The sequence below is a fragment of the Hesperophylax consimilis genome, chromosome 9 (assembly GCF_061612785.1).
Source record: "Hesperophylax consimilis isolate HC1 chromosome 9, BYU_Hcon_1.0, whole genome shotgun sequence".
Taxonomy (NCBI): domain Eukaryota; kingdom Metazoa; phylum Arthropoda; class Insecta; order Trichoptera; family Limnephilidae; genus Hesperophylax; species Hesperophylax consimilis.
The window spans coordinates 735,299-754,627 of record NC_142844.1 but is presented as its reverse complement, the minus strand read 5'-3'; the positions used below and the strand labels follow the sequence as shown (position 1 = coordinate 754,627).

The window sequence follows — 19,329 nt, the reverse complement described above, 5'->3', positions numbered from 1 at the left end:
TAGAGTAGTTTTTGTATTGTAACGTATTGGTTTGAAAATAGAATAAAATAATTAGGTAGGTAATTCATTTCAATGTTTGCAAAAGAAAAATAGTTCCCACCTCTGCAAATGTAGTAAACCTTGTACACACTATAATAATAATTAATATAGTTTGTATACAATTATTGAAAATAGGGAAAATATAAACTACAACAATAAAACGAAATGGCATAAAAGCGTATTAAATTGTTTATTGTATGATAATATCATTGAGTTGTTGCTGAAGGTGAGGATGAAGATGGAGTGTCATAATTGGCCTTATTTTTCACTAAGAAGGCAGCCAGGAAATTGACCGGATCAGGAGGCCTCTCCCGGGCCAGGGCGGAGAGACCTTGCAGTAAGATCGGCACAACCGTTTGGTCTAAGTACTGTCGGGTTGGAAGGGAGGTTAGATCTACTCTTGATTTTCGACTATTAGTTTCACCTTCCTTTTCCATGTTGATAATGTTCTGCAAACAAAATAAAAAAAATTATTAATGCATATTTTGAAGACATACATTCCCTGGCTACAAATAATGTGACAAAATTTTAATTATTCGTTATACTCCCATCAACATGCATAATTACCAAAAACAATGTTTCTTTTTAAGAAATCCAAACTAAAAACCTATTTAAAAATTTAGGTTCTTAGTTTGAGTTTGACTAAAAAAGAAATAACCTAAAGGTAAATAATTATTGTTTTCTCATTAACCTATTCGACATACACCTGATACGGCTGTATTGAAATGGAAATTAACTTTAACTCTTTCCAGCTTTCGTGACGAGCTCAGCTTTTTTTAAAAAAGCTCGGCTTTTTTAATACCTAGACAAAATACATAATATAACGTAAACATTTCGGTAAACCATGTTAGTGAAACTGGCAGAATAAATTGTAATGTTTATTTTTATATTTTGTGAAGTACCTGTGTGGTCACTGGAATTTTTGCGCCTGGTGTAATCTTGTTTTGGAGAACCACAGCGGGTGCTTCTGAAAAGAAAATTGCGTACTTTTTGAGAATTTCCACAAAAAAAACATTCGTAGACAACAACCAATACCTAGCAAAAATTGTATTTCTTATGTCAAAGTCAAAATAAACTACAGACAAAATTATTTCAACTTACTTCCACCTGTCATTTTATAAATTGTCTATGCCGAAAGCTCGAAGAATTTCTTTCGTAATATTTGTGTTTCGGTGAAAACTTATTATTTTATTGAATTTAACACATTGTATTTTTACTGGACGAGCGTTCTTGCAGATTTTCAAGGAAACCTAAGTTTACATGACAGTAGTACCGAGTTTGTATTAATTTTTTTCTTTGGAGGGTGAATTGACTTTTTTTGCTATATTTTTAATTTTCTGACCACTTTGGGTTGGCAAACATTAGCAAAGATGATGACAGAAAAATAAAAACAATCGCTTGCAAATTCGTTATTTAAAAAAAAGAGTTGCATTTCATTTTGAAACGTGCTCCATAAAAAAGGTTCCATCCCAAACAATTAAATTGTAAAAGTGTATTTTCTTTCTTTCCACTAAATAAATTAAACACTTGATTTAAATGTAAGTAATAATAAAAAAATGTATTTTAAGTAAAATACGTTAAAAAGTAAGTTATTTTTATAAGCCGCTGTAATTTTTTTGTTTTGTTTTTAGGTAAGTACTCAATTATTATCAAATTCATCAATCAATTTATACATAAATTTTGAAAAATGTTTCGGTTTCATCGTACTTATAAATCATTATTTAGGCTGGAAAATATTTACTTCTGAACTAGTCACTCGTACGTCGGTCGCTTTTAGTAATGTGAGTAAGCAAATAAACAACGAGCTGTAGTGCAACGCGATTCGCTAAGCGCTGCGTACGAGAACCATCGGTACAGCTCGTCAGCGTTACGTCGTCGGTCGACCGACGGTACGCGTGGCACTATTTCCTTATTTTTCAAAATGTTTTATTTCTTGATCGATATTTTGTAAATGGCCTCACAGCATTAATTTATTATACTAAATAATTATAATCCGTATATTTTGTACATCCCTAGCTTCTTGAAAATGTTTTTTCCATGGTTTCTCGCAGGCTGCCGGTATTGTTTTGATTTTCCCAAACCGAGCATGTTTTTATTGTTTTAATTTGGTATTAAAAAACTTTACTGTAAATAAAATCACTATCTATTACAAAATATATAAATGTGTATTGAAAACTTTACGCTTACTCAATCCGGGTGCAAGTTGAACGATATGGTGAGCTATTTCATCTAAGCACTGACGAGTTTATTACGATGAAAAGTAAGAACATCATAGAATATTTTTCGCAACCTTGTTTGGATTATAAACTTCAAATCATAACATTTTGTTTTTTTACCATTCCTCTGTATATAATTCATAATGTGTTTCTATTTTATACTTTTTACAGACTTGCACAAATAGATGATTTCGACACTGTCAGTTTTAAAATTATTATTGTGATGTTACCAAACAAAGGATGGCTGCTTCAAATGCTCAAGCACAAAATAAAAAAATTAAGCCTATCAATCACCCTAATTTAGTGCTGAAGACACCTATAGCTTATCATGGAGGGTCCGATCTCTCGGTTCTGCCGATAGATAAGGATGGTATTGGTGAATATACAACTTCAAGTCTATCTATGATCTATAAAAGTCTATCTATAATATTAGTATTTTATAATGATAAGTTATGATAACAAGAACTTATTTTGGAGGCAGAGGAAATGGAGAGCATTACCGTTATTCAGCTCTCAATCTGCTCGATTATTGGTAAGTTAATCGCGCAGATGTGAGCTGAAGATTCTACATTACCATTACACACTTCATCTTATAATTTATCTTATTATATGTCGCGTTATCGTCATATTCTTGTTATCAATGCCTTATTTAAGCTTCTTCATTTAGTCAAAGAATAATTAAGAAATATTGCTATTTTCAGCCGTATGTGAGAAGTGTGGTGCTATTGGTGTGAAGCACGCTTTCTACACGAGACAAAGAAAATTCTGTAGTGTGACATGCGCAAGAAGTTATACGAGTTACTGTAACTCTCAGAAGAATTCGGATGATGGCTCTAGTGCCATTGGAATCACGGGTGAAGATAAAGTAGACGACATTAAATACTATTATAAGAAGCAAGTGAACTACAAGTTTAAGCTAATGGAGACCAGCGAGCACTTGGTGGGCATGATCCCCATGGAGCCTCTGCCCCGCCTCCCCGGCATGTGGCACGCGGCCCTCGACGAGGCTGCGGCACCTCCGCCCCCGCGCTCTTCACACCTCATGCAGTCCTACCGCTGGAATGAGCCTGAGCTCTTCTCCTGTAACTTCCTCGCAGCCCCCGTCAGACTCTTCTCCCATGCCCCCTTGTCTGACATGTGGGACAATGTATTTGAGGGCATGAAAGTGGAGGTACAGAATACGGATACCGACAGCCTCTCTCCTAAACTGTCAGATTATTTCTGGGTAGCCACTGTGCTCAAGCTGAAGGGCTATATGGGCCTATTGCGCTATGAGGGTTTCGGCAACGATGACTCCAAAGACTTCTGGGTCAACCTCATGAATTGGGAGGTGCACGCGGTAGGGTGGTGCGCTACCCGAGGGAAGCCTCTCATCCCCCCGCACACAATAGAAAACAAGTACTCCGATTGGAAAACCTTCCTTGTACGCCAGCTCACCGGGGCGCGCACCCTTCCCACCGACTTCTACAATAAGATACACGAGAGTCTCAAGTCCAGGTTCCGTCACGGACACATCCTGGAGGTTTTGGACAAGGAGAAGCTCTCTCAAGTCAAGGTGGCCACCGTGGATGATATTGTGGAGAAGAGATTATATTTGAGGTACTTTGACAGCAAGCCGGACAACGTGAATGGGTTCTGGTGTCACGAAGACTCTCCCCTCATCCACCCAGTAGGCTGGGCGCGCATGGTGCAGCACACATTGGTGGCACCCCCCGGCTACATCCAGCGCCTCGACAGCGGTGTCTCCCACCCGGACGATACCACACCCGATATGTTCAAATATTACACCACCGTAGATCCTCACAACATCAACTTCCGCCCTCACTTTGTGGAGGGAATGAAAGTGGAAGCTATCGACCCGCTAAACTTGTCTGCGATATGCCAAGCGACAGTGATGAGAGTATTGCACCATGGTTACATCATGATCAGGATAGATTATTACAATGCCGACGAAGTAGGGGCGGAGTTGTTCTGCTATCATGAGAACTCTCCGTGTGTGTTTCCGTCAGGGTTCTGTAAAGAGCGCGGGCTGCCCCTCACTATAACCCTGGGACAGGTGCACCCCCCTCCGCCTCCGCAGCGCCCCCCTTCGGTGCTGCCCCCGCATGGTTTTGTGGCCGGCATGCGGTTGGAGTGTGTGGATCTGATGGAGCCACGCCTGATCTGTGTGGCCACTATTGTCAGAGTCGTTGGCCGCTTACTGCGGGTTAGTATTTTCAAATTTGTATAGGGTTCACTTCTCAGGTCTTCCAAAACTTCTGTTAACAACACTTTCTCCAAAATAATTTTAAAGCAACTAACTTCACCCATTATTAGACTTAATGACAGATAAATGGATTTCAATCTCCCATCCTCGTGATGAAAATGATGTAGGAGCTGAAAATAGATCCTAGAAATTCCACCCAAAAACCTGCAATGATGCCAGACTTCCCATTTGAGGATTTCTAATGCTTTATTTAGCACACAATTTTTCGCCTTTTGCTGAGTTCACACTTGGACAATACAGAAAACAATACAATATTGTCCTTTCCAAGCTCCGTGAACATCCTCGATTATGCTGGTTAGGACAATGGGACAATACAATAATTCGACCGTAGTTTAAACGCAGAACGCTGTGAAAATGGATACACGACACGCATTATAAGCGAGTTTGTGAAAAATATCATTTGCTGTTGTAATCGCTATATATGATTATCAATTTAGTAATCTCTTCCGAATACCATTTATGTGACATTTTCGGCAGAAAAAATGGGAGGGAGTCACACTTGGTGTGGAGATACCTGACTATTGTCCTAGTGTCCTGTCCGTGCGCGTTCATATGCGGAATATGCGGTCACGCACTTTGGTGGGCGTAAGACACCATCCTGCAGAAATAGCCTGCCCGTCTATCTCTATGACAATGTCTGTTCAACACTAGGACAAAAGTGTACTGATCAACATGCTTAACTCCTCAGGCCCCAGGTAGAGTCTGTCAGAAGGTCAGAGTATTTCTGCTTTTCAATACAAATAATGGAATATTTCTAAATGTATCCGAAAACTAAAAACTATTTTTGGAAGGTGCTTTCAAATATTATTATCTCTAAATAGTATAAAATAAAGTCGCTATCCACGTCTGTCTGTTTGTGCGCTTAGTTCTTCTAAACTAAGCAACGTATTTTGATAGGGTTTTGACTATCATTTAAAAAAATTCTTCCACAAGTTTTATATATATAATACATGCATATTACACTTATAGAAAGAGAAAAGTCGATGTTTTGTAATAAAGTCGTAAAAAAAATTTTTGGGTGCTTACGTTGCTAATGCTGGCCAAACCTTATGAAATACATCCAAATATTGTACAATGGAATTGTATATCTTAAAAATTCCTTCAAAAAAGTCAGTGATGATATATGTTTATCTCCTAAGGATAACTCCCAGCAACGCCGGGTGCACGACAGCTAGTTCGAAATAAATATATATTTATTGAAATATTAAAATTTGGAATGCAAACGTAAAAAATAGATTAAAATGGCTCCCTTTTCGTTTTCTATAACTAAAATTACTGGTAACAAAAGATATTTAAAAACTCACGCATTTTATTAGACAAATGTTTTAGGAACGTCATTGTCACCTCACCTTTTTGTCATTTCGTATAAAAATAATTTCTAAAAAGTTTTTTTTTCAAATTGCGGTCTGAGTCTTTGGTTTCAAATTGCAGTCCGAGCCTTTGGTTTCAAATTGCGGGCTGAGCCTTTGGTTTCAAATTGCAGTCCGAGCCTTTGGTTTCAAATTGCGGGCTGAGCCTTTGGTTTCAAATTGCAGTCCGAGCCTTTGGTTTCAAATTGCGGGCTGAGCCTTTGGTTTCAAATTGCAGTCCGAGCCTTTGGTTTCAAATTGCGGGCTGAGCCTTTGGTTTTAAATTGCAGTATGAGCCTTGGTTTCAGAAAGGTGCACATTTTAATTCTTCCATGGTTAATTTCTAGATTTGAATATAAAACGTGGAGTGTTTTTCTCTTTCTAACACCATTTAGATCATATTTCTCACCATGACAGTAAGGGAGATACAATGATTTTTTGAGACCGTATGAGTTGTTACATAAAATATTAGTCTTAACCCTTCAGTACTTTCAACACTTTTGTTCAATTTGCAATGTTTTAATTTCAAATGCGCTATATACCTCTTGTTGTCTAATTTTACGTAAAAACAAATATTCTTTTAGTAACTAGATAAAATCATCTCTCCGGTGTATGCATTTAAAATAAACATTACCACAGTCAAACTTGGTTATAACGAGCACGAGGGTACCGACTAATTTTGCTCCTTATAGCCATTAATCGTTACGCAAAAGTACAGTATATTTTCAAAATACGAGTAGGTATTAGTTATTAAAACAATAATTTGAAAAATACACTTTTATTACTCAAATTTACTATTGTGGCGTTGAGAAAAGAATCCAGACTGACTCATTAATAGTAAACAGCTCGACCTACTTAGGTACTTGCAAATTACTACCAAAAACGAATCGTAAACAACGTGACCTACCTACGATAATACGTTGCAAGTCGATCTGGCACATTACGCCAACTCGCTAGAAGGTTCTAGCCTATCGGCAATGCATAATTGCAGCGCCGCCGAAAGTTCCCGAAAGGCCCAGACTGAGCGAGTGTCTCCGATTTATTTGCGAATTCACCTACCTACTGTTGCCGTCGGCTGTACAGTAAAAATAAGCCCGACGCAGCGAGCAGTCAGTCATCAATCTGCCGTCAACAATTTACAAGTCTCGCCAGTGATAATCCGCGCACCATGATTGTTTTAAAGATTTCGCTTTCATGCTTCTTAATTTCCCCTTCAAAACAATCGCATTATAACTATCATCACCTGGCTTTCAAGAAAAATATTACTAAATTGTCTATCTTATTAGCTTGTGCGTACTGTACCTACCGTTTGTAAAATCGCACTTGTCATAAATAACCATCTTGCGGGATTGTTTTGGTTTTCGGCAGTAAAATTTTACTTGTCACAAACCAGTGATGCACAACCCGCGGCCCCATTCTCGCGGCCCGCACTTCAGTTTCATACGACCCACACGGCTAAAGAGAAAAATCTAAATGTTTGGGGTAATTCTTGGAAACCCTGGTTGAGAACATTTTTTATAGAGTTTTCGTAAACATATTTATTGGTTTTCAAAACAAAATTGATGATACTTGATAATTGTAATAAAAAGAAGGGAACAAATTTTCGAAGCTCAAATTTCGCAGTTTCACATAGCCACAGTCTTACACACGCAGTGCCATAAAAATATTAATCTGTCCCAAACGGGATACAAAGTTCTCGAATAATTCCCAACTATTTTTTCAGACCCAACGATACATTAATGGATTCAGAAATTGTGTTGACTAAATTATTTGCTCGGTATATCGGTAAATCGACCTTGTTTTAACAATTATATGAAGATGAGACTGAACTAAAATATCGTTTTGTAATCACTCATTATAGCCGTGAACGTTATAACCAAGTTCAACTGCATTTCTAAATAATTAAATTTAAATATCAAACGTCAAAAACGCTAACCACATTTTTACTTAATTTTTACTCCAATCGTAGAAATATTTAGAGAACTCAATATTTCTAAAACAAATTTTATTTGGGGAATTTGTAAGAAAATTGTACCTTCACTTTTTTCTAATTTATATTATAAAGAAATAAGAAATAATTTTTAAAGTTAAACCGATTGTTACGATAGCGGGGCGACGTATGAATTATCCAGTATGGCTCAATATAAATATTTGAGGCAAACTGGAAAGAATTATTATTTCTTTTTCTAACGTCAAAAAAAATTGAGTATTTCCGCACGGTAGAAAAAAAGATAAAAATACTTTTATAAAATTTGGATCCTAAAACGCTGGAGAAGTTAAGGGTTAACTTTGCTGTCAGTGGCGTACATATTTTTTATACAAAAATAATTCCTAGTGGATTGCAAAGTGTCTCAAGTTATAATAAGTAGCCAATTATATTGTTACTAGCTGATGTGTACTCGTCGTTGTTCGGGATTGTGAATCATTTTTATTAAAATTTTATATGCATGTTTTACATATATAAACCCTCTGGAAGAAATTCTCTAAATGACAGTGAAAACCCAATTTAAATTCATTACTTAGTTTAGAAGAACTAAGACTTTATTTTATAATATAATAGTGTTGCTATGTTTTATGGATGTTCGAATGACCAAGGAGAAAAGAGATGTCTGAGGCATATGTGTGAAAATTCGGAATGATGAGTGAGATTAAGAAAGGTACGCAATGGAATGGGAGTAGCTAGTTTTGACCGATGGCTTGTCTCAGGTGCACTTTGACGGCTGGGGTGATGAATACGACCAGTGGCTGGACTGCGAGAGCACCGACATCTTTCCGGTGGGCTGGTGCCGCGCCGTGGGGCACCGTCTGGAGGCCCCGCACAACCCGGCCGCCCCCAGCAAGCCCAAGGCGCAGCTCACCAAAAGGGGGGGGCGCAAGAAGAAGGGGAAGATGCAAACTGACACCAAACACACGGGTAATCAATAATATGTATTCCAAATAACCTATACATATACCCCTTTTCTGCATTCCCCATGTACATAGAATAAAATGGCATATACCGTACATAATAGTAACAGGGAAATATGGTTTGTTTTTCCGACTGTCGCCCATATTATGTTTCAGTGTTTTGATGTGATGGTATTTTATTTTTTCTGTTTATGGTGACCTCAGCAGCCTTCTGTTGACCCAAGATGTCAACCAAACGGGGTGTTTTGATGTGATGGTATTTTATTCATTCTGTTTATGGTGACCTGTTATTGAACTTATCTTTTCATGAAAGGTTTAATTTAAACAAATATTTTTGTAAGATGTGGATTATCTAAATATCACCCGGCTGACAGCCGCATGCCCACGCTCGTATATATACGTTATCTAATTAATCAATGTTAGGGTCAGGTCTCACATAAGTTGTAATACACGTAATTACACGTCACAATGAAGATGAAATTGAAAGATTTAATGCCTTTAATAAAGTTCACCAGGGTTGTCATTGTATATGTCTTTTGGTTCTACAAAAATAAGGTTACATATTAGCGTTATTCATATATTTTTTTCCTAATTTTAATGATAGCTGTTTACGGTAGTGTCGGGAATGTCAAATTTTACGCCGTACGTGCTGCTGAACACCAATCGATGCTTGTTCCCGATCCCTACCGGTTAAAATACGTCGAAGCGAAGACCTTCCATGCAAAAGTTTTCTAACGAAAAAGTTTTTTTTTTAAATAATATTCTCGGTAAAATATTTTTTAAGGGTTCTTCTATGTGATGTAGATTTAACAGTTTTCTACTTGTACTAAGAATTTCCGGACTCCTTGAGGTTGAATCGTATCTAGAAATAGCTGAAGACGATCTGCAAGGATGTTGCATGTGTATGTATATATATGTGATCCATGAAGTTTCACTAAAACACATACATTGTGTCATCATTGAACATGGTGGGATAGATCGCGTTGACAAGTCTAAATATGAATCACCCCCTCTTTCCTTCATAACATTTCCTTTAATGAAGATGCCATAGTTCCACTGGCTCTCACCAATCAGAATCTTTAAAACGGATGCATTATTACTCACTTATTTTATTATACTTGGTTTTACGCCCAGCTGGGCTTTTACGTATATTATAAGAACTGAATATACCTAGCATTAAGTAATGTAAAACTGATAACTAAATATTATAAAAGCAAAAGTAAAACAAATGGCATCCCACAAATCATGCACCTTAAAGATGAGTCAGGCACCGGTGCTCAACAAGTGTGTCAACTTTTCTCTAAACACTTTCAGTCCACCTACGTTAATGATAAGGACACGAATGATCCCAGTATAGTCGATAGTTTTACCTATATGAATAATCATAACCCGATTGGGAACGTACAAATAAACAATTTTTGAAGTGAAACTTCTTTACGCGCGTCATGCAATTTCGAGGACCGGAGTAAAACCGACTCATGACCGAAACGAAAATGCGGGTACCCCCACCACCGATTAAAGTTCATTTGATCTAGTCAAAGTTTTGAAGTAACATATAAATGCTTCTTAGCTCATCCCGACAACTGGCGTTGGTGGTGTAATGGTCAGCATAGTTGCCTTCCAAGCAGTTGATCCGAGTTCGATTCTCGGCCATCGCACATTATTTTTTTGTTTTTAACGCCTTTTTCATTCAATATCTTATTTTTTAGTAGGTCAGAACATTTTTTAAAAGAAAATAATATTGCAAAATAATAAAAACACTTATCTCACTGTGATAAAACATTACTCCGCTAGAGCGCGCTTTGCGTTATTGTGTTGGATTAAAATTATTATCTAATCCGTATATTATGATAATTGTATTACATTTATTTAATTAATTTATTTATTTTGATAATATGTAATAATTTACAGAAAAAAAAATTAAAACTATCTCCCTCTGATAAAATATCCGTTCGCTAGAGCGCACTACGCGATCTTGTGTGGGATTCTATTTCTGTACATTGTACATTATTTTTAAAAATATATTATATTTTGGGTGTGATGTAGGTAACATTATAAAACATAACAAGCTCTCATATTTTCAGAACCTACATAATATAATCAATTTATGCGGCTTTGCTTACAGTTGGTGCTCAGCGTGGTTGGCTTTCAATCAGTTAAGCGAGGTTCGATTCTCGGCTGTGGCATTTTTGAAGTGAAACCTTGTTGAGGTGGGGGAGCCGCTCACGAACGTTCTCTCTCTTCTCTTCTTTCCTCTCTCTCAGACACCAGCGAACTGCGCCACGCCAAGCATCAGCTGAAACTAGAAGTTTCACTTCTGTCTTGCGTAGGCTTGACACAGTATTTTTTTGATCAATAAATACCTGAAGAATTTAGACATTAGTAAGGGTGCTGGCAGTGATGGTATATCGCCATACTTTATCTCAAAATGTGCAAAAAATCTTTCATACCCCCTAACTAATATATTTAGAATGTCACTAAAAGCAGGAAAATTTCCTACAAAGTTTAAAGAAGCAACTATAATCCCTATTCATAAAACAGGTTCTAAAAGCAACATTTTAAACTACCGCCCAATCTCAATTCTAACTGTATTTAGTAAACTCTTTGAAAAAATTGTCTACGATCAAATTTATACAACAATTGTTCGCAACATACAAAACCAACAACACGGATTTCTACAAAAAAGATCGGTACTAACAAATTTGCTAAATTTCACGGAATATTTAACGAGCAATATGGACAATAGAAACCAAGTAGATGTAATCTACACTGATTACTCTAAGGCAGTGATACTCAACCTTTTTCTTCTGCGGGCCACATTCATATGTTTGTAAAGCTACGCGGGCCGCAACACTATACTGGTCAGTGTTGCCAACGGTGTGAGCTTGATTCCCCCTTTTACTATTCGAAATCCATGGGGGGGGGGGGGGTTGTTAGAGAATTTCTGTAAAACATAATAATTCCCCAAAAACATCATATGTAATTCCCAACAACAATTTTTCGAAATCCATGGGGGGGGGGGTAGCTACGGAATTCCATTTTCGAATATTTCCGGCCGCGAAAAATATTATATCATATTATATTCTTCGTTGGTAGTAACACTGGTAACCATTTAACTTTAGAACTGTCAAAATTTTATGTGTTGCCACGGGCAAAATTATTTGCGCGCATATTTGTCTGTCAATTTTTTGTTTTTTAGAGATAGATCTAGCGTGTGCAGTTATGGTGTGTAGTAGCAACACTCTTATAGAATATTATATTATATAGATAGTATATTATACTTATACTATCCTCTTCGAGTTTCAACGTCTGTACGTCAAAGTCGCAATTAATCTCAAATTAACGTGATATAGAATGCCAGATTTTGTAAATCATGTTCCTGATATTAAATGTATGGAGGGCCGCACAAAATAGCTCGGCGGGCCGCAGGTTGAGTATCGTTGCTCTAAGGCCTTCGATAAAGTAAACCATTTCATTTTAATTAAAAAATTAAGTCAAATAGGCATCCATGGTGATTTACTTCGGTTTCTCACTTCATACCTTCGGAGCAGACTTCAATGTGTATCAGTTGCGGGAACTAAGTCCAGTTTCTTTTCCGTGCCCTCCGGTGTACCTCAAGGTTCTCATTTAGGGCCATTATTATTTAATATTCACAAATGTTTTTTACATGCCAATTACCTAGCATATGCAGACGATAAAAAAATCTACTTAGTTATCAAATCAATCGAAGATTGCATTAAACTTCAAGAGGATCTCAATCGTCTTTTTAACTACTGTGAATCAAATAAACTTGTAGTAAATACCTCAAAGTGCAATAAATTATCATTTACACGTAACAAAAATAAAATTTCCTTTGATTATACATTAAACGGGACACAAATCAAAGAAGTAGATTCTATCAGAGACCTTGGGGTAATACTGGATGTGAAATTAAACTTCATTCAACACACTGATGCAATCATCAACAAAGCCAACAAAATGCTAGGATTTATAATACGTTTAGCGAAACCTTTCCGCAACCTTAAGACTCTATATTCCCTTTACACAGCGTTCATCCGTCCCCACCTAGAACACTGCACACCGATCTGGACTCCTTTTTACCAAGCCCACATTGAAAGAATCGAAAGAATTCAAAAAAAATTTTTTAAACACATTAATTATAAACAAAACTTACATTTCTCAAATTACGCCGATTCTATTAATTACCACAACTTCAACTCACTTCATACACGACGTTTGGTTTTTGACCAAATTTTATTATTTAAATTTCTTAACAATGGCCTCGACTCACCAGAGTTAATGAATTTAATAAATATTCATATTCCAACAAGATCAACACGGCAATCCCATTTGTTTCATTTACCTACATGTAGAACTAACTTTAGAAAAAATTCACCAATTCCACGTATATGTGCCCAATATAATACTAAATTTCAAAACATAGATATTTTTAGCAATACACTTCACAAATATCGATTAGAAGTAACTCGTACGATCGAAAATTAATACTATAGTATGGAATGTATCCAGAGCATCTCCTATCCTCATCCTAAATTCCTATTCCTCCCCTCCTCACCTAAAATATATAAATATATATTTTTTTTTATGCAATAAAACTCCATCTCCAATCAATATTAATATAGGAGACTTTTTTGGCTTGACTGTTTTTAACATGTATATATTTATATTTGTATTTTATGTATAAGCTGTTTGTCTCTTACCTTTACCAATAAATAAATAAAAATTATGAAAAAATAATTGTAAAAATGTAATAGTAACAAAAAAAAATTGAAACTAAAACAACTATGAGAAAAATGGATAAAACTACTTTACCTACGCTACCCTGAGGTGATATCTCACAAAAGCGGCGCTATACAAATTTTCCAATAAATAAATACTATAATTCTGTAGTGTTCAACAAAATGCTGGTTTGGATTACCATAGGAGTAATTCAGTAAAAGTAGATTTTCATAATTTGATGCAAAAAATATCTGCTCAATTGAGTTTTATTTAAAATTTCTGTTTTGATCACTCTAAACCACAAATTTGCTTATATTTTCAGAACCATCCTGCAATTCGAATGGTAGCAATGGTAGCCATTTAGATACAATGCCGTCCGAACTCAGCGAACTAGCGGACGATCAAGCCATGCCAGACTTGGAGCACGACATAAAGAAGGAGATGTCCCACGTCATAAAGCAGGAAATAACGGAAGTCATGTCATCGAAGGTGGACATCCATGAGAGCATGAGTGACGTCCTGCCGGGAGATATGGACATGGACATAAAGCAGGACATCGACAAGGTCATAGAGCAGGAGACGGCCAGGCTGGCTGCCTTCGATGATATCCTCGATGGAAACGATATGGGCTTTGATCTGATGGATAAGTCCTGCGATGAAGAACCCCTGGAAGGTGCAGATAACCCCATGGATATTTCCATTGAGCGAATGGAACCTGTTGAACCGGTAATTGTCATTCTTTCTCACTCTATTTCCACCAAAGACATAACTGATAGAAGTGTATTGTTGACCGTGTGCCAGAAGTATTGATCAAACATTTTTAAATATCGAAATTTTTTCTTGAACACACAATCATTTTCACTGGCCCATCTGGGGCTCAGGAGGCAAAAGGTCTTGGCTAATTTGGTGACATCACTTTTCTTTCAAATTGGTATAGGATTATCTGTTACACAGTTGGAGAGATTACAGCGGAGCTCTCAGCAGCGGGACTACAACTCACTTTATTTTAGTACCTTACTGCTGAGGTTATTTAAAAAAAAAACATGGATCTTGTATAGTCTAGGTCAGAGGTCGGGAGACTATCTAGTAAGAAGAACCAAATTATAGATAGGCAATGACGGACACTGCTGAGGTTATTTTCGTGAAAACATGGATCTTGTATAGTCTAGGTCAGAGGTTGGCAGACTTTCTAGTGAGAACATTTTCATAGAAACATAAATTTTCAATGTGGCGCTAAGACTGCTAAAACTATTTGTAATATGGCTTCATTGCATTGTGTCGAATAATATTTGTAATGTTAATCTATCCTAATTATTATATAATATAAAGAAGAGTGTCTGTGGCGGGTGGCGTGGCTTTTTTTTAAAAACAAATCGACAGTTTCATTCTGAGAATACTGAAATTTTGCCCAATTGGTCGTCAAAACAAGAGGAAGGTCACTTTTCTCCATGAGATTTCTAAAAACTATCCCTATCTCCTTAAAAGCAGAATTTGGATACTTCTTGATGATATTTTGTACACTTGACCTTCAAAATAAGAGGCAAATTACTATCTACGTAGCTCAGGCAACACCGGGGGCTTAAGCTAGTATCAAACACGGGTTAATTTCGACATTGATGGCATCTAGCTATATTTATATTTCAATACGGTATAGGGTTCAGCACGCAAATCGAGAATATGCATTGCGATCGTGCCATTTGAGTTTGTTTGGTGGCTGTGTATCGTGCTCTTGTAATGAGGCTGCTGACCCCTGATCAGGTCCACGTGTGTAGTATATTGAAAGTATATAAAAGTTTTGCTTGCATTGTTTAATTCATTTGCAACTTCCATTAGGGATTTACTAATAACTCTTAAATAATATTATATTGCATTTTACATCCCATCATCAAAGACATCAACAATTGACCACCTGATTTGTCAGAGCGCTTTTACATTGCTTTTATACACGGGAGTACTGCATGATGGTTTTGTGTCCGGGCCCGGCGTTCGGAGACATTCTCTTTGGAATTTTTGGATTCTGCTAGTACTTTGCCCTAAAGCGAAGTTTTAAGAAAATCGTGAAATTATCAATCTTCTTTATGTTCACAGCATCCTTTCTGTAACATTATACACTGCTCCTCAAAACAACACGTGGCTAGTTACAGATTCTGGGTTCACTTTGCACGTGCGCAGTTCGCAATGTCCAGCCGCCACGAATGACGAAGCGGTATTGGTACAATCGTTCATCCTTCCTTTAAAACCAGACTAAGGTGGCGGCGCTATGTCTATTTTTAGCAGTTTTTGAATTTTTGAAATTACTTCGACAGAAGTTGTCGCTCATTTTTGTACAATATCGTCCCCACACCCGGCATTGATTTTAAAGATGTTTCATGTTAAAATAAATCTAACCCAGTTAACCTAGGTAGTCTGATTTGTCCAGTTACCCATCTTGACACTTAACAAAGATTACAATAACTTATTTCTTTTACAATTTAACAGCTTAACTGAGCTAGATTTAAAATCAGAAATATAGATGAAAGGTCCGATGCTCCTTATTAATAATAATTATTTGTTGTGACAGGTCAAAGAAGAGGTGAAGAAGTCAATACCGCGCCTCGTGGGAAGCAGCTTTGAGGATCGCAACTTGCTGAACATCGTGGAGCCGGAGACGTGGGACGTCAAGGACGTGGCCGAGTTCCTGGCCACTAACGACTGCGCCCCCTACAGCGTGCACTTCTCCCAGGTGGACGGGAGGAGGATGCTGGAGCTGACCAAAGACCAGATCATCGAACTGCTCGAGATGAAGGTCGGCCCGTCCCTGAAGATATTTGATCTGATACAACAGCTCAAGTGCAAGCTTATCCCGGCTCAGGCCAGACTAAAACTTTACAATAAATCATAGTGTTATCAGCCAAGTGTTATTAGCACGCCCCTACATTTTCTAATTGTGATATTAACTTTCTTTCAACTTGCGTGAAGTATTTTTTTTCATTTTCAAAGGCAATTAATCTTTTATTATTAAGCATGGAATCAATCTACAAAGAAATCAGTTTAAGTTTTATGTTTTTGTCGACGAATTTTCCTATACAAAATTCTCAAAATTTAGTTTGATTGTGCATTCCTATTTTATAAAGAATTATATGATCTGCTAGGCCTAAATTTGTGAAAAATTATTTTATAGTATTAAAAAATCACAAATATTTATTTCAACAGCGTCATGGACATGGATATTATAAAAGTTGCAGTTAAAACTTTGCCGTATGTTTTTCTTCTTATTTGTGTGTTTTCATATTTTCTTGCGTTTATTATTTTGCCATTATAGACTAAGGAATGACTGTAAATACTGAATAATTTCATAAGAAAAATAAAACAATAAATCAAAATATAATTGTTTCCATTATTTGGCATTTTCTGCAACCTTGCTCCTTCACGGGTCCGTAAGGAACCCACATAAACCGGGTGCAGCAAGAATGCAGGCGATGGAAATATGCCAAGCTGTTTCCGTGCCGCACCGGACTGTGCACGGGCGCCAATAGATATATTTAGCTTTCTGTATCACGCTTTCTTATTGCACTCTGTTTATCTATTCCTTACTGACCTGTGTAAAGATAAGTATTCACAACATTCAAAAGAAAGTTATAAAATTAACGTGGAGTCACAACCATCCAAAAGATGTTTTTCACTTCACTTTCGAAAGTACCCCATGATCGATTCTGTAAAATAAGCTGCAATGCATACCTAATAATGTATTGTCAGTTCACCGGGAAGAGACTATTCATACCATACAGGGCAGGACAATGGGACAATATAACAATTCTACCCTAGTTCAAACGTGGAACGCTGTCAAAATGGATACACGAAGACGCGCGTCACGAGTAAATTCGCAAAAAATATCTTTCTATTGGTCTTATATACCAAGATGTCCTATAGTGTTCCATTTACGTGACATTGTTAAGCTGAAATACGAGAGCCGAGATATGTACCCACGGAGCGACCGGCTATTGTCCTACTGTTTTGTCAAAACGCGTTTACAGGCGGACAACACAGACGGGCTCGGTGATGGGGGTAAGACATTATCCTGCGGAGATAGCTTGCCCGTCTATCTCTGGGGCAGTGTCTTGGTTCATTGTTCTGTCACACTAGGACAGTGGGTCCGGAGCTGGCACAAAACAGTATTGCACTGTTCTCGTGTGATCGCTGCCTTACGGTGCTAGAAATCCCTCAAGCTCCAGTGCTGTGTACTCAGTACACAGAATACACATTTACCCCCTTACTAATAAACATGTTTAAAATTTTACACAACTGATAAACAACCATTTATGTATGGTAAACAGTTGTTTATCAGTTGTGTAAAATTTAAAACATTATAGGTAAGAACCTAGAACTTTGATGTTGGATAAAAATGAATAGTTTACATTTTTATTACTTATGTAAATCATCTTATAGTAGGTACATACGGACATGAGTAAAATATTATGTATTAGTGCTGAAAATAAGGAAAAAACATCGGCCACACTCAAAAGGCAATCAACAACTTGGCGGACCGGTGAGTGGCACCACTCGGCAAGTTAGCAACATACGCAGACATACGTATATACATATTAATTAATTTTTCCTGATTTTTAGAAAAAATATTTTTCTGTTGCTTTCGATATATATATTTTTTTATTTTTCCCAATACACAAAAATGCATTGATGAGGAACACCTAAAATATGAACTCTGTATTTAGCACAGACATATGAATATATAGACTAGAAATTAAAGGTGAGGGGTAAAATTAACTGTTGAAGAACGAAGGGGGTAAAGCTGACTGTGATTCGTCAATAAATCAATCTGACAGTATATAGGCATCTCGCATTATAATACCACCATTTAGTTCTTAAAAGTAAAATCTGCTTTTGAATGAATAGACATTTTTACATGGGAGCGCAAATTACTCGCCACATTATGAACAAATTTGCGAAGTCCAAATTCGGCAAAAAAAAATTTCTTCTATTTTCAGAGTCGAATATTTTGTTTAAGTATTTAGTTAAGACACTTTTATAAGTGTTCATAATTTACTTCCCAGTAACAACGATGCGCACACTTGAGAATCGCTACATTCGACCAATGTTGGCTCGATGTGATAGTATATGTTTCTACAACTGATTCATATTATACGACGTGAATAAGCTTAAAATGATGCTTACATATGGAATGTAATACGACAATTGGGTTTATTCTCTTTTTCACATATATTTTTACAAGTTTTCATATCACAAGCCACTATTTTGCCGTGTTATTTCATAAAATGCCTCGACCATAGCTCGACGCTAGTTCGAACAAGAATGATGACGTCACATTCTCAAGATTCACGGGAAGCCATACGCGAGCCCAGCCGGCTCCAATGGAACCGGTATGGGGAGTGGGGAATAAGACGCTTTTAACCCTTGAGACGTTGTTGATTTGCACGGATCGAACCTTCTACAAGCTTCCATTTTTTCAAAGACAATAACAAGCACTATTTCGTTCTCTTTCTGACATAAAAGAAATAATTAATTTTTAGATGAGAGGAAGAGAGATATATGCATTTTAATAATGTGCGGTCGTTCTGGGACAAATATGGTCTTAGGAGAGTATAATGCGCGCACGGCATTTGGGACTGTTTGGGTCTTAGAAGGTCCCAAGGGTTAATCACTTAGGGCAGGTCTACTAATATTCATATGTCTATGGTATTTAGTATATTTACAGAGATATTGAAATAATTATTATTATAGACATGTCAAATTAGTTGAAAGCACCAGACAGCAAACTTTAATGTTGTAATGGCAATTAAAATACTTCTAGTTTTAA

General features: G+C 36.9%; 2 protein-coding genes across 3 annotated transcripts; one reads left to right on the top strand and one right to left on the bottom strand.

Moving 5' to 3' along the window:
* Window positions 1-221: 221 nt before the first annotated feature.
* On the bottom strand, window positions 222-1,130 carry LOC149420761 (protein dpy-30 homolog). Its single transcript, XM_089635209.1, has 2 exons — window positions 942-1,130; window positions 222-488 (listed from the first exon to the last, which is right to left on the bottom strand). The coding sequence occupies exon 2, from the start codon at window positions 474-476 to the stop codon at window positions 246-248; it is 231 nt and encodes a 76-aa protein (XP_089491335.1). The 5' UTR covers window positions 477-488; window positions 942-1,130; the 3' UTR covers window positions 222-245.
* A 961-nt stretch (window positions 1,131-2,091) lies between these two features.
* Window positions 2,092-16,772, top strand: LOC149420760 (polycomb protein Sfmbt-like). Of its 2 annotated transcripts, none has more exons than XM_089635208.1 (6): window positions 2,092-2,254; window positions 2,427-2,631; window positions 2,957-4,461; window positions 8,577-8,784; window positions 13,840-14,243; window positions 16,078-16,772. In XM_089635208.1, exons 2-6 carry the CDS (start codon window positions 2,496-2,498, stop codon window positions 16,396-16,398), a joined length of 2,574 nt encoding a protein of 857 aa, XP_089491334.1. In that variant the 5' UTR covers window positions 2,092-2,254; window positions 2,427-2,495; the 3' UTR covers window positions 16,399-16,772. The 2 variants fall into 2 exon arrangements, with proteins under 2 accessions (XP_089491334.1, XP_089491332.1); XM_089635206.1 differs by having other exon boundaries at window positions 2,092-2,299.
* The last annotated feature ends 2,557 nt before the right edge of the window (window positions 16,773-19,329 follow it).

Coding starts and splice junctions, on each gene's coding strand:
- LOC149420760 (XM_089635208.1), top strand. CDS start 2,496: ATGGCTGCTTCAAATGCTCAAGCACAAAATAAAAAAATTAAGCCTATC. Junction 2,632..2,956: donor GATAGATAAGGATGGTATTG/GTGAATATACAA, acceptor TGCTATTTTCAG/CCGTATGTGAGAAGTGTGGT. Junction 14,244..16,077: donor GAATGGAACCTGTTGAACCG/GTAATTGTCATT, acceptor TTGTTGTGACAG/GTCAAAGAAGAGGTGAAGAA.
- LOC149420761 (XM_089635209.1), bottom strand. CDS start 476: ATGGAAAAGGAAGGTGAAACTAATAGTCGAAAATCAAGAGTAGATCTA.